General features: G+C 39.0%; 2 protein-coding genes and 1 pseudogene across 6 annotated transcripts in view; 2 read left to right on the top strand and 1 right to left on the bottom strand.

Moving 5' to 3' along the window:
- Positions 1-4,844, top strand: part of LOC127623668 (SLAIN motif-containing protein 2-like) — a 35,625-nt gene extending 30,781 nt beyond the window's left edge. For 4 of the 5 annotated variants that reach the window (XM_052098088.1, XM_052098091.1, XM_052098089.1 and 1 more), the window contains 2 exons: positions 2,409-2,616; positions 3,225-4,844. In XM_052098088.1, coding sequence (XP_051954048.1) covers positions 2,409-2,616; positions 3,225-3,291 — 275 coding nt within the window. In that variant the 3' untranslated portion in view covers positions 3,292-4,844. Of the gene's footprint in view, positions 1-1,656; positions 1,696-2,408; positions 2,617-3,224 lie in introns of all 5 variants that reach the window. The other variant, XM_052098090.1, reaches the window with a different exon arrangement.
- Positions 4,845-5,960: 1,116 nt separating this feature from the next.
- LOC127623914 (phospholipase A2 inhibitor-like) lies at positions 5,961-8,324 on the bottom strand (annotated as a pseudogene).
- A 1,100-nt stretch (positions 8,325-9,424) lies between these two features.
- Positions 9,425-13,835, top strand: slc10a4 (solute carrier family 10 member 4). The gene is made up of 3 exons (XM_052098096.1): positions 9,425-9,681; positions 10,829-11,039; positions 13,249-13,835. The coding sequence occupies exons 1-3, from the start codon at positions 9,440-9,442 to the stop codon at positions 13,786-13,788; spliced, it is 993 nt and encodes a 330-aa protein (XP_051954056.1). The 5' UTR covers positions 9,425-9,439; the 3' UTR covers positions 13,789-13,835.
- Positions 13,836-15,218: the final 1,383 nt, after the last annotated feature.

The following is a 15,218-nucleotide window of genomic DNA, read 5'->3' as shown; positions in this document are numbered from 1 at the left end:
TCTGGATTTGGGTATCCTCTGCCATTCCTCTTTGCAGATCCTCTCCAGTTCTGTCAGGTTGGATGGTAAACGTTGGTGGACAGCCATTTTCAGGTCTCTCCAGAGATGCTCAATTGGGTTTAAGTCAGGGCTCTGGCTGGGCCATTCAAGAACAGTCACAGAGTTGTTGTGAAGCCACTCCTTTGTTATTTTAGCGGTGTGCTTAGGGTCATTGTCTTGTTGGAAGGTGAACCTTCGGCCCAGTCTGAGGTCCAGAGCACTCTGGAGAAGGTTTTCGTCCAGGATATCCCTGTACTTGGCCGCATTCATCTTTCCCTCGATTGCAACCAGTCGTCCTGTCCCTGCAGCTGGAAAACACCCCCACAGCATGATGCTGCCACCACCATGCTTCACTGTTGAGACTATATTGGACAGGTGATGAGCAGTGCCTGGTTTTCTCCACACATACCCCTTAGAATTAAGGCCAAAAAGTTCTATCTTGGACTCATCAGACCAGAGAATCTTATTTATCACCATCTTGAAGTCCTTCAGGTGTTTTTTAGCAAACTCCATGCGGGCTTTCATGTGTCTTGCACTGAGGAGAGGCTTCCATCGGGCCACTCTGCCATAAAGCCCCGACTGGTGGATGGCTGCAGTGATGGTTGACTTACTACAACTTTCTCCCATCTCCCGACTGCATCTCTGGAGCTCAGCCACAGTGATCTTTGGGTTCTTCTTTACCTCTCTCACCAAGGCTCTTCTCCCCCGATAGCTCAGTTTTGCCGGACGGCCAGCTCTAGGAAGGGTTCTGGTCGTCCCAAACGTCTTCCATTTAAGGATTATGGAGGCCACTGTGCTCTTATGAACCTTAAGGGCAGCAGAAAATTTTTGGCCAGATCTGTGCCTTGCCACAATTCTGTCTCTGAGCTCTTCAGGCAGTTCCTTTGACCTCATGATTCTCATTTGCTCTGACATGCACTGTGAGCTGTAAGGTCTTATATAGACAGGTGTGTGGCTTTCCTAATCAAATCCAATCAGTATAATCAAACACAGCTGGACTCAATTGAAGGTGTAGAACCATCTCAAGGATGATCAGAAGAAATGGACAGCACCTGAGTTAAATATATGAGTGTCACAGCAAAGGGTCTGAATACTTAGGACCATGTGATATTTCAGTTTTTCTTTTTTAACAAATGTGCAAAAATGTCAACAATTCTGTGTTTTTCTGTCAATATGGGGTGCTGTGTGTACAATAATGAGGAAAAAAAAAATGAACTTAAATGATTTTAGCAAATGGCTGCAATATAACAAAGAGTGAAAAATGTAAGGGGGTCTGAATACTTTCCGTACCCACTGTAAGACATTCTTAAGAGAATATTTGAGAACTTAAAAATGTTTCAAAGATTGCACTTAGGAAAATTCTTACAAAGTTCTTAGTTTATCCTAAGAATGTTCTTCTTTTTGTTTCTGAAGAACATTTTTTGTGAATCCGGCTCCTGCTGCTTATTTCCTCCAGACTATTTATTTATTTGTTTGTATTAATTAAATGAATGGTTTGCAAATGTTGTGAGCACTTCTATGAAAAGAAATACATGATGGCACAAGTCCTGGGCTTTTCAACTTTTCGACTATGAACTGATCAACGAAGTGAACCTCTCTTTTCCATCTTTTACCCAGTTCCTCTCTCGTGTTGCTTTGGAGAGGAAGGAGATTTCAGTGAGTAAACACTAATAACGCAGTTTTCATTATTGTGATATTTCCATGTTGTGCGTGACCGATGGATTATGTTTGTACTTTGATTTTGAGTTATTTTTTATTTACAGGGGGCCGTATTTTTATTTATTTATTTGTTTTACTTATTTTGGAAAATTACTGTAAACAAGACAAGTTGATCAAGTCTGTTTTCATCCATCTATTCTTTGTTCATTTATCTATTGTGTTTGAGTTTTTATATCAGCTTTGTGTTGATTGTCATTAATGCAAGTGAACACTTTGTTGTGGTCTGTGAACGTGGTGCATTCATAATGGTAAAGTTCCTCTACATGTTACTTGGTACCGTGTTTATTTCATTGTGGTGATGTATTTAAAATGTATCTTCATGAAATGAATTGTAGTTGTTTAATTGCATTGGTTTGGTTTTCAGGGTTGCATCACATAGTGATCAAAAGACTTTTGTTGTTGTTATTTTGTTTGCCATTATAACCCTATTCCCATTAACCCTTGATTGTGATCCTTTGAATGGCTTGCATCAAGAAGTCTACAGATGGAAGACAAACTACTGAATAAAAGCACTTCTGGGTTCTTTATTCAGTCTGTAATATGCATCAGTATTTCTTATGAAATGTCTGTAATGTTTAATTTCAAATTATAATGTAAATTCATTCCTGTCCCTAACTTCTTATTTCATCTGTTTTTCTTGCGGTCTGTAGTGCCCTCGTCCAGTAAGTTGCGGACTCCCACTGCCCCATCTCCCCTGGCTCTCCGACAGCCCATGAAGGTTATGTCTAATCATGGTTCAGGCACAGCCACACCCACACGTTCTATGGCCCCACCTCGCAGTGGCCTGCCCCGCCCCTCTGCTAGCACAGGAGGGGGTTTACCAGTGCCTCGCAGCAAACTGGTCCAGCCTGTGCGCAGGTACACACAGGATAACACTTTCTCTCCCACATGTATCCAACCTCAGTTCAACTGATGTCATTTATATTGTTTATTTTATAGGTTATATATATTTGTTGCTTAATTAAAAGACTGCTTCACCCAAAATAAAAATTCTGTCATTATTTATTCACCCTCATGTCGTTCCAAACCTGTATGACTTCATTCCTTTTGCGAGCCACAAAAAGAGAATACAGTCCATCTTTTCAATACAATGGCAGTGGACAGTGCTTCACTTTATAATGTCAAAGGGGACCCAAAATATCATAAAAGTAGTCCATGCAGCTTGTGTCTTTTGAAGGCATACAAGAGAAATAACAGATATTTACATCTCAATGGCCACAGCCCTTCTATTGTATTGAGAATACAGTCTGAAATTAAATTTCATTAAAACATCTCATTTTGTGTTCAGCATTAGAAAGTGATACCGGTTTGGAAAGACATAAAGGTGAGTAAATTATGAAAATGTTAAGGTGAACAAGTCCTTTTAAATAATATTATAATGACCTCTTACAGAATAAGAATCTATTTGATTATGTAAATAGTAAATGTATGTGAAGTGTTCACTAAATAAGCCATTTGTCCCGCAGGTCTCTGCCAGCTCCAAGAACGTACAGTGGTATCCGAGACGAGACGTGGAGAGAGGGCTGCTACTGAGCATGCCCAGAACCAACAGCACAAATAGGATTTCAGTACAATGTGGCACTTTATTGAGATACGACTATAACCCCCAGAAATATGAGACTCATTCTTCCAAACAAACGATTATACCCTATTTCAGTTGACATTAGGTAGATGTGGAAGGCAGACTGGACACCACTGAATGGGATTCAGCCACTCGAGGGCGCCCTCGCTTACCAAACAGCACCTGCAAATGGCTCAGACTCTACAATCCAGTTTGCTAATGCAAACTATCCCAACCCACCACTAAATAAATGAGACAAAATGAATCATTTATTTTCTCTATACAGATTAGTGGCAATCCCTTGTTCTTATGTTGCAAATTCATCTGAACATTGTGCTCTTGAAACTCAAGTCATGGTTTTTATGGTGATACAAAGTCATTACCTTGGCAATTGCATTCTGTCAGAATGTCTTTCATATCTGTGTGACTTATTATTTATTTGAAATAATTATTTAATGTTACTTTCAAAGAGTATTCACACAGTATTTAGTCTATAAATATGTTTAATGAGCATAAATGTATTTACAGTATGCTTTTTTTTTTCTGTCTAAATGTCATTGTTGAACCTCAACTGCAAAGCTAAGTTTCCAAAGCATTTTTGATGTCTGAACAATGTTGGATACATTTCAGAATTTGTGCACAAATGTGTTTAGTTTGAGCCCGTGAATAAACAGTAGGAATTATGCTTTTTCTCAAGGAGACAGTCATGAGGCTGAGACAGGTATCAGTAAGAAGTTAAAGGACAATTTGTGATTGTATGTCCCAACTTATATACAGGCTTGAGAACAACTAAATTGGGTAAACTGTTGTTATTGTCAAATTGTGTTCAATAGTCCATCGATTGATGTCCCAGTGATATTGTCTCAGTGGCAAGGGTCATAAAAGATGTTATGTGGGTAAAGTGTAGTGGTTTTGTACAATTAATTTGGGAAAACTTCTGGTCAAGTAATTTGTTGTCATCCTCCCCATTGATGAATGGCCAAGAAATAATGGCAATTGAATGGCAGTGCCACTTAAACATATGGGAATGACATATCGCTGCACACAAGTATACACTTGAGATTGTGCAAGTTTGTAAAAAAAAAAAAGAATAGTGCCTATAATTTATCAGATTCTGTGATTGCTACAACTGTTTGTTTGTTTGTGCCAATTGCTTTATTTTGCCAATATTATTTACTTCAGGGGTTTTTTTTTTGCATTTCTTGCTCAATTTTTGTTTGATTTATGTACATTGCTTTGATAACGTTTATATTTGCTTTTTGTAACAGAAGTACATTATAATAATCCCTGGATATTTATTACTAAATACTATGCTCTGATAAGAGGCTTATTTATTAAATGGTGAGATGCCTCAGTGTGGTGAGATATAGAGTTGGTGGGATGCTTGAGGCTAGTGTGGTCATAAAAACAGGACATGCCATTTTGTGGATTTTATTTAGTTTTTGTTTTTTTTGGTAAAGACTTTTATATCTCCACAAACATGATGCTCGGTTTCCCCTGCGTTAAAATCACATTTCAAATAAAAGGTGAAAAATGGTTTGTGGTCTGTCATAGTTTATTGATTTGTCAAGATCTTCGATGTCAGAGGACATGACTGCTGGCCATTGGCATATTTTTTATTTGAGGCTGTAGTTGTCCTTTAATTTGTTTGGAGATTTTGGTTCAAAATCTCAAACCATCTCAAGTGTTCAAAGTGGATTTATTATAATCATGAAACAAGCTATACTTTAGAAGCATTAGAAGGCCCCAATTTCGCCATGTGCTTTCAAATATTTAAGAAATACTCGGGCCATTTGTCACAATTGTGTGCTGTTAACAATTTTCTTAAAGCTGAAGTACATCATTTCTGCGACACTTGCACCACCGAACGGAATTGCAAAAAAGAAACTGTTTCAGAACAGCTTTCTGAATGCGCCCCTTGTTGAGAAGGTTATAGCTGCAGACAGATTTACAATAGGGGCGGGAAGCTCCTAGCCTAAACCTTGTCCTAAACCTAACTGCGTGTGGAGGTGTCACCCCCTTTAGAATTGGCACATCCCCCTTTTGGAGTAACCCTGCCCTCATGGAAATTCCACCTCATTTTTGAGATATCCACCCTGCAGCTATTCCTACTTGCCCAGTTAGATAGTCCCGCCCCCAACTTAAGCCTCACATGGGGTCAAAGTGCATTGTTCAAAACATACTAAAGAATATTTATAGCACCACTGAGACACTGTGTTTACAGTTTTGAAGAAGATTAACCTTTGAAAGGCTTATAGATGTCATTGCCAATAAAACAATTACATTTCAAGCTGAAGTATTTTATTATATATTAATTTGCAATGTATATTACCTGGCAAACATTCACAAGAAAACCAATTCTTATAATAAGTTTTGAGCATAAACAATCAATATAGTTGAGTCCACTTTTCCACTTTCAACTCTTTTTCAATGCATTTTCCTTAATTTCGATTTTCACTTCAGATATCTCTCACTCAAGCAGGCCCATTTCTTTTGGGGCACAATCTTTCAGGTTTTATGGTGAAGTACATTTGTGCTCTGACTCTAGGGATTCCATGCTCAGTTTCTTCCAACAGGTACTCTATTTTAGCATCACAATCCCATGGGTTAAAGTTCAACTCCACCCAACTGGTATTGATATCTAATTCCACCCAACTGGAAGCTCCTCAAGTTTATTCTGCAAGAGATACAGAACATTTAGTTGGCTCAGACTCTGGAATTGGGCCATTGGGAATTGTGGAAGATGCTTTCCTGACAAGTCCAACCCAGTGAGATTTCTGTTGTAGGGCAACCGGTCTGGGTGGATGCTGGAGATGCGGTTGTCTTTCAGCACAAGGTGAAGAAGTGGAGCATAATGAAAAACACGTGAGGGAAGCTCCCGCAGTGAGGTCTATGGTGTGTAGGTGAGGAAGGCTCTTTAGAAGATCTGCCGATAAGAAGCTTAGTTTGTTTGCCGGGCAGGTGCAGCTCCTCCAGGTGTGGGACGGTTCTCAAGTCTTGAGATGTCAGCACACTCAGGTTGGTGAACTTAATGGTTAAGGAGGAGGTGTTGCCTGGGAAATGAGAGAGGCCAGCGTCAGGGCACACAACCTCAGTTGTTTTGAAGAACGAGCTTCTGAAAAGAGTACAAATCGCTACTTTTTAGAAATTTGTAATGGAATTCGATATTGTAATTTTGTCAATAAATAAGATGTTGATTTCTTTCCAGTATCTATAGAGATGTTGCTTGTTTTTCTTTTTGAAGAGGTCTTTACTCTGATTAGACAGAATTTTATAGGGATAATTCACCCAAAAATGAAAAATCTCTCTTTATTTACTCACCATAATGCCATCCCTGATGTGTTTGACTTTCTTTCATCTGCAGAAGATTTTTAGAAGAGTATTTCAGCTCTGTAGGTCCATACAATGCAAGTGAATGGATCCCAGAAATCTGAAGCTCCAAATAGGACATAAAGGCAACATAAAATAATAATCCATAAATCTCTAGTGGTTTAATCCATAGCTTCAGAAGTGATATTATCCTTCTTATTCCTACACCCTGTGATGTTTTGCGTGAAGTGTGGGAAGTACTTCCGCTAAGTTAACACAGTTGTAGTTGCATCGTACGTTCATTGATTTTTTCGTTGCGGTGATTTAACTACTCCAGTGGTTAATTCAATGACTCCAGAAGCGATATGATAGATGTGGGTGTCAATATTTAACATTTTTACAAGAAATTCTCCTCCCTGCTCAGTCATTGTCCACTTTATCTTTCACTTTCTAAATGTTGTGTTTTTGGTGATTCAAATTGTTTATGCAAATGCCCCCTACTGAGCAGGGTCTTAAATATTGACCTGTTTCTAAGCCCCACTTATCATATCTCTTCTGAAGACATGGATTAAACCATTAGAGTCATATGGATTACTTTTATAATGTCTTTTTGGAGCTTCAAAATGTTGTTACCGCTTGCATTGTGAGGACCTAAAGAGCTGAGATATTCTTCTAAAAATCTTTATTTGTGTTCAACAGATTAAAAAAAAGTCACACACATCTGGGATGGCATAAGAGATTTTTCATTTTTGGGTGAACTATCCCTTTAATTAAGACCTAATAGCCTATAAAATATATTTTGTATGTGAAATATACGAAAAAGGTACCATTTTCTGAATTAAAATTTGACTTCAAACTAATCGATTAAGCAATTAAAATAAAGTGGTCAAATAAATCGTAAATAACCACCCCAATCAAAACATTTACAGTCTCCAACTTCCTCCACAGGTACCATTAGCTGTCATGCTAATCTACAACAAGGTGGAGAATAACTAATACAAATTAAGATATAAAGACTGTCATACATTTCATAATAACAATAATAATAATAATAATAATAATACTTCATTTTTTAAAAGACAATAATAATTTATCTCTAGAAAGTTGAACATAGTTAATTTCTACTTGCATAATACGGCTACAACAGTTTGTTACTTTAATTAGTCTGTGCTTAAACGAACAGAAAACACCAGTTAAAATAAATTCCTTCTTGTTCCACAATTAATGCTGCCTAATAATTTCCACTGTGTTATTATCGAATTTATGTTTGTATTGCGTCTCGTTTCGTTAATACAATTAGCCTAATGCATGCTAAAGCATAGGCGGAGGGTGAACCAACTCCAGGGCAAGGCTAAGATGTGCGCTTCCCCTTGATGTATTTAAATCGATTTTTGTAGGTTTTAATCAACGTGTCGCCTAGCAACAACTTAAACGTCCCAGTATAAACGCTCCCGTTAACTAATTTGTTATTAACGCGACTACGTTTACAAACTGTTAGCAAAAAAAATGTTTTAGCAAAAAAGCAATCAGTACTAAATAATAATCAGCCAATATAAATAAACACTGCCTAATGCAGCAAAATCCTGCGTTTAGACCTGGCATCATATGCGTTGATGAAGTCCTCGTTATTTAGTTTTGTGGTTATGTCACTCTCAATATGCAGCAGACTCAAGGATGAAAGTCTCTCCTGTCCCATTGTTGAACGCATCCAATTCTTTGCCTTACACACGCTCCGCCTATGTGCTAAAGCATATTACATAACTCAATTGTAGGTTCAATGTGAAAGTGATTTTGTATTATATTATGATTTAATCGCATTCGTCTTTGTTTCTTAAAATAAATAAATGATAATAATAATAATAATTAAAAAAAAAAAGATTTATAAGTGAACCTGCAGAGGTGCGTTCGCAGGTTAGACCTGAGAGCACTCCGCTCAAATAGTTAGTGCGTAAATTGTGACTTAGTGCTCATTTACGCCACAACTATAAGTTGTAACTTACATAGCTAGAGCAACCTGTCCCAGAAGCAATTTGTCTAAACTATTTTAAACTAAATCTAATTGTTGTATGATCTTATTATAGCCTAATATTGCCTGTGTAGTTTTCATGAAAACTACGTTATAAATGTGAACATATTGTTTGTCAACTAAATAGGCTACCAAACAAGTGTCCACTCCACAGCCTGTAAGGAGGCGAACTAAACTCCATGTTTCTATTTATCTCTCTTGGTTGGTCAGCTTCTAAACCAATCTGTGTGGATTGCGCCTCTAAATGGCTCTTCATGATGTGCGCCACACTGGCAAACCCCTCCCGGTGCCACCGTGCGCTCAATGCGCTGGAGACCCCTGCAGTCTTTGCAGTCCCTGGTGACAGAAATAATAATGATCTTGCGCCACTAATGGACTGTGCTGCTGCACGCTTATCTCATTTCAGGGAGGGAACACCAGCGGAGATCAAAGGATCCTTTGGAGAGCTGCAGTCCCCCGGAGACGCGATGGAGATCTCCAGCGTGCCAAGCTCCGACGCGTCCACTGCCGCGCTCAGACGATTTCTTAACTTCACGGAAGATGCCGTTAAATTCTCAGAGGATCATGCCAGCTTCCATGAGAGCCCTTCAATGGCTGGGTTGCGCGCCACAGAAGAGCCGTTGTCTTTGGTGGTCAACACCCTCAGGACTGCCATCACTCCAGCGGGGCTACTGGCCGGTCCATTCTCTCCATCCGAAGAGCCCACTCACCTGATAATCGCGTTCTGGGATTCGCCCTTGAGTCACGGAATTAACGTGTTTGTTGGATTTGTCCTGTGCTTCACTATGCTGGGGCTTGGCTGCACGGTGGAGATCAGTCAGCTGGGCGAGCACATTCGCAAGCCCATAGGAGCCCTGCTGGCGCTGGTGTGCCAGTTTGTCATCATGCCTTTGATAGCCTTCCTGTTGGCTCTGGCCTTCTCCCTGAACGATGTGGCCGCTATGGCTGTATTGTTGTGCGGCTGCTGCCCTGGGGGCAACCTCTCCAACATCATGTCACTGTTGGTCAACGGAGACATGAACCTCAGGTAGCTCTCAGATGAACTCTACATCCAATTGGTGATCTTCCAGAGATATTTGTAAAAAAAAAAAAAAAAAAGAAAGAAAGAAAAAAAAAAGAATAGATTTCATGTTTAAGATATTGTGAGATTAGACCCAGAAAATAAAAGTTGCTTTGAATTTTTACGCAACATTCTTATAAAAATGCGTTGAGATGAGTGCCAATAATAGTTATTTATGCATTTCTTTTTACACTGCGGCATAATGACTAGGTCTATAAATACATCGGCTGTTTCGTCAAAGCATCTTACTAAGTTCTGCGTAGTGAGTTAAGTGGTAACGCTTTACATTAAGGTTGAATTAACCTTGACCCAGCAAACACAGAACGCTCCCCTAACGATGGCATATAGTTCCCGTTTAGTAATTTTTTTGGGAACCAATTTCTAACGTTCTTGGAACGTCCTATTCAGGCTTAAATATTTAATAACCATAAACTAACGTTCTCAGAACGTTGCAGAGAGGTTGTTTTGAGGGACAACCTAATGAGAACCTTTTTTTTTTTAGGTTTTACTTTTATAACCACCCTCCCAGAACGTTTTAAGTTTTTGTGTTCCCCCATATTATGTGCGGTGCTTATTTTTATACAAGAATATAGAGGTTATGAGAACGTTAGGGGAACATTTAAGGGAACGCTCTTGGCTAACCAAAAAAGAACACTTGAATGTCTGTTTAGGGAACAATCTGAGATAGCTAACATTTCTGGAGTGTTCTGGGAAACAAAAAATTGTTAGCGGGGAAGTAAACATGAACTAGCAATGAACAGCACTTTTACTGCATTTATAAGGCCTAATCTTGGTTTAATTCAACATATATAATTTTTTTACATTAAATGTTTTATATGTCACATTGGTTAATAAATTATGGATTAACATGAACAAGCAATGAACAATAGTTTTCTGAATACATAAAACTAATATTAACCAATGCTGTAGAAGTCTTGCTTATTGTTAGTTCATGTTACATAATGCATTACTGTTAACAAATAGAACCTTATTGCAAAGTGTTACCAATGAAGTTCATTATACCTGAATAAAGGTCAGTCAAAATTACAATTATATTTCACTTTGCTTGACTGTCTGTGGTAATATGCTGCTTTTGGTTGGTTTTGTTTTCCAGTATCATCATGACCATCTCATCCACTCTCCTAGCACTCCTGCTTATGCCGCTGTGTCTGTGGATGTACAGCCGTGCTTGGATCAACACGCCCGTGGTGAACCTGCTGCCCTTCGGCGCAATCATTCTCACCCTCTGCGGCACACTTATTCCCATCGGGCTCGGGGTCTGGCTTAGACACAGATATACTCGAGTGGCCGACATCATCCTTAAGGTGACTCAAAGAAGTAAAAAATAAAAAACTTTGATCAGTTCTCTAACAGTGTTTCAATTTTGTGTGTCACAGGTGTGTAAATGTCGAGGCACCGTTACGATTTTATTATTAGAAAAAGAAAATAAATGTAAGTTGATTTGTAGGTGTCAGTATATTCTGGTAGGCCTTGAATGGAATGGCTTCATAATAAAACCAAAGGTATATTAAATGTTTTAGGTTTTTATGTCAAATATCACTGGTTGTGATGGGCCGCACATGTTTTCTTTCCAATTCCATTAATGTCCACAATAGCTGGCCAGTAAAAGAGGACTGGACTGCCCAGGGCAAGGTGACATCACATGAGCAAATGGGTTCCTACTTTCAGTTGAGCTTATCTAAGAAAAGCCTGGTAAGGGCATAGTGGCGACTGTGAGAGAGTAAGGCAGGACGGGTGGGGGTGACAGAGAGTGTGATAAAGCAATAGAGGATGTAGAAATGTATGTGACAGAGTGTTGCTTTGGAGGGGGTTACATTAAGTGGAGTGGATAAATGTGGGCTGCTGAACTGTCACTGTCTCATGACTTCCTCTTTTCTCCTCTAATACACAGTGCATCTAGAAAGTATTCACAGCGCTTCACTTTTTCCACATTTTGTTATGTTACAGCCTTATTCCAAAATGGATTAAATTAATTATTTTCCTCAATTCTACAAACAATACCCCATAAACGTGAAAGAAGTCTGTTTGGAAATGAATAAAAAATAAAAAAATAAAATCACATGTACATAAGTATTCACAGCCTTTGCTCAATACTTTGTTGAAGCACATTTGGCACCAATTACAGCCTCAAGTCTTTTTGTGTATGATGCTATAAGCTATGCCTATTTTGGGGTAGTTTCTCCCATTCTTCTTTGCAGGACCTCTCAAGATCCATCAGGTTGGTATGGGAAGTGTCGGTGCACAGCCATTTTCAGATCACTCCAGAGATGTTCAATCGGGTTCAAGTCTGGGCTCTGGTTGGGCCACTCAAGGACATTCACAGAGTTGTCCCGTAGCCACTCCTTTGTTATCTTGGCTGTGTGCTTTGTCATTGTCCTGTTGGAAGATGAACCTTCACCCCAGTCTGAGGTCCAGAGCGCTCTGGAGCAGGTTTCCATCTTTCCCTCATTCCTGACTAGTCTCCCAGTTCCTGCTGCTGAAAAACCTCTCCACAGTATGATGCTGCCACCACCATGCTTCAGTGTAGGGATGGTATTGGCCAGGTGATGAGCGGTGCCTGGTTTCCTCCAGACATGACACTTGCCATTCAGGCCAAAGACTTTAATCTTTGTTTCATCAGACCAGAAAATTTTGTTTCTCATAGTCTGAGTCCTTCAAGTGCCTTTTGGCAAACTCCAGGTGGGCTGTCGTGCGCCTTTTACTGAGGAGTGGCCTCTGTCTGGCCATTCTACCATACAGGCCTGATTGGTGGAGAGCTGCAGAGATGGTTGTTGCTCTTCTGGAAGTTTTTCTCTCTTCAAAGAGAAAAGATGGAGCTCTGTCAGAGTGACCATCGGGTTCTTGGCCTTATATAGACAGGTTTGTGCCTTTCCAAATCATGTCCAATCCACTGAATTTACCACAGGTGGACTCCAATCAAGTTGTAGAAACATCTCAAGGATGATCAGTGGAAACAGGATGCACCTGAGCTCAATTTTGAGTGTCATGGCAAAGGCTGTGAATACTTGTGATTTTTTATGCGTTTTTTATTTTTAATAAATTTGCAAAGATTTCAAACAAACTTCTTTCACGTTGTCATTATGGGGTGTTGTTTGTAGAATTTTGAGGAAAATTATTAATTTAATCCATTTTGGAATAAGGCTGTAACATAACAAAATGTGGAAAAAGTGAAGTGCTGTGAATACTTTCCGGATGCACTGTATGCCATGTTTACATGATACTGTGTCACCATGTGTCTCTCTCTTTTCCACTCACCCCAATCAGAATGATTTCCTAATATCATAAATAAAAGTGTCACATGAATTGTTCCCAGTGCAGCCATTAATGGTGGCTTTATTAATGCAAACATTTTACATCTAACTGCTACCAGCTCAGTCTTGTTCCACAATATTGTCTCATCGGTTCCTCTTGACCAGGGTTGTGTCTAACAATTACACCATAAGTGATTACGGTCAAATATTTGTTTTTGTATTTGTTTTCTGTATTTAAATGTGCTTTGTGCATTTGCTCCAGGTGTCTTTGTGGTCTCTCCTGGTAACTCTGGTGATGCTTTTCATCATGACTGGAACTATGCTGGGACCGGAGCTGCTGGCCACCATCCCTGCTTCAGTCTACCTGGTGGCTGTGCTCATGCCCATGTCTGGCTATGCGGCGGGATATGGCCTGGCAACGCTCTTCGATCTCCCTCCAAACAGCCGAAGGACAGTGTCTTTAGAGACCGGCTGCCAGAACGTGCAGCTCTGCACAGCCATCCTGAAGCTGGCATTTCCACCCCAGCTGATGGGAGGCATGTATATGTTTCCACTGCTCTACGCGCTCTTCCAGGCAGCCGAGGCTGGCATCTTCATTCTGGCTTACCGCATGTACAGGAAGGAGGTATTACATAAACAGGACCTAATGGAGGAGGAGGATGATGATACAAACATAGGCTACAAAAGAATGAAGGAAGAAGATGTACCGTTTGATTCAACGTATGGTGCAGTTACAGTGAGCGACCCAAATGTCATCATGCTAGAATCACAGGATATTGTTGGAAGCCCCACTCTTGTATAAGGGGAAAAACAATTGACTTGGTACTCACTATTGACAATTGACCAGTGTGATATGCATTCACATTAGAATTCATGTCATCACTCACTGTTGAATTTCTAAGTAGTCAATCACAGCATTCTATCTAATATGTGCCAAAAAATATAATGCCATGCCATCACACAGCAATATTAAAGTTAAGGATAAGGCAAGCCATCATTATCTAAACACACAAGCAAGATATTACCAAGCAAACTTGATGTTCATGCAGATTGAAAAGATGCAACTACAAGTCAATGGCATTAATGACATCAGGATAAATTATAATACCAAATTCAAAAGGTTACAGGTGTTAAGACACAATATACCTAGGTGATAATCTCTTTCATAAACTACAGATCAAAAAAATAATCTTAGTAAGTTGGCAGCATCATTATTTTGTTTTTAAACACAGAAATAGGACTATTATTAAAATCAGTTGAGTTCAGCACCCTTTGTTGCCCTATATGCCAATGGTACGAGTCCAAAAATGGGGTGTTTTGGTGCTATTTTTACTAAGTTGGAGTGCTTATTGCTCTAGAATCATTAAAGATATCTGGCTATCCTTATTGATTCTGGTTCAGCACAAACTTCCCTTTTTATGTCTTAATATAAGACATAAATTAATTTATGACTTAATCCTTTAAGGCCCTATATGGTTAAATCCCTGATACATGGGGCTCTCAATGTGGCTCCACACGTAAATTGTTCAATGTAACACATTTTTAATGATGGTAAACCAAATGTGGGGCACATGGTATGAAGCTATTTTTTCAGATTTTCAAGAGTCCAAAAAACACAAACCAGCCCCCAGTTTTTAATATATTACTAAAACCTAGGTAGGTTTTAGTAATAGACACACCTACCTCTATGTAAAAATAAAATGATGATGCTGCCATCTTTTAATATACATATATTTTTAACTTTTAGTTTTGCTCCAAAATTTTAATTTTCATCCCCTCTACAAAATAATGGAATAATCAGTAATATTGATTATATTGATCCATGGCATTCAATGCTTTGTCTATAATCACCATTTATGATTATCTTAAAAGACACTTTGAATGTGTCACAGAAGTATGCATATCATAAACAATTAATATAGACTGATGCTGCTATCTGTAAATGAATCTTGCCATTACCTCAGTAAATGGATTACATGCTTATTTGATTGCATTAATGTACCTAGATGATGCAATGACTGGTTCACATCCCATGTGTTATTGCATCTTATATTGCACTTCTTTACCCACAGTCAATATATTTTTATTTTGGTTACAAAACGGAAAATATATGGAGTTAAACATTGCTTAGAAAATATGACAATAACAAAGACTAGCCTACAAGAGTATGCCAGGGTCAAAACAGGAAGCAAAGAGCCTGCACTATGGCAATAAAATAGATGTGTATTCTAG

The sequence above is a fragment of the Xyrauchen texanus genome, chromosome 30 (genome assembly GCF_025860055.1).
Source record: "Xyrauchen texanus isolate HMW12.3.18 chromosome 30, RBS_HiC_50CHRs, whole genome shotgun sequence".
In the NCBI taxonomy this organism is placed as follows: domain Eukaryota; kingdom Metazoa; phylum Chordata; class Actinopteri; order Cypriniformes; family Catostomidae; genus Xyrauchen; species Xyrauchen texanus.
The sequence above is the reverse complement of the archived record's forward strand: the minus strand, read 5'-3'. Positions and strand labels throughout refer to the sequence as shown.

Coding starts and splice junctions, on each gene's coding strand:
- slc10a4 (XM_052098096.1), top strand. CDS start 9,440: ATGCTGGGGCTTGGCTGCACGGTGGAGATCAGTCAGCTGGGCGAGCAC. Junction 9,682..10,828: donor AACGGAGACATGAACCTCAG/GTAGCTCTCAGA, acceptor TTTGTTTTCCAG/TATCATCATGACCATCTCAT. Junction 11,040..13,248: donor TGGCCGACATCATCCTTAAG/GTGACTCAAAGA, acceptor CATTTGCTCCAG/GTGTCTTTGTGGTCTCTCCT.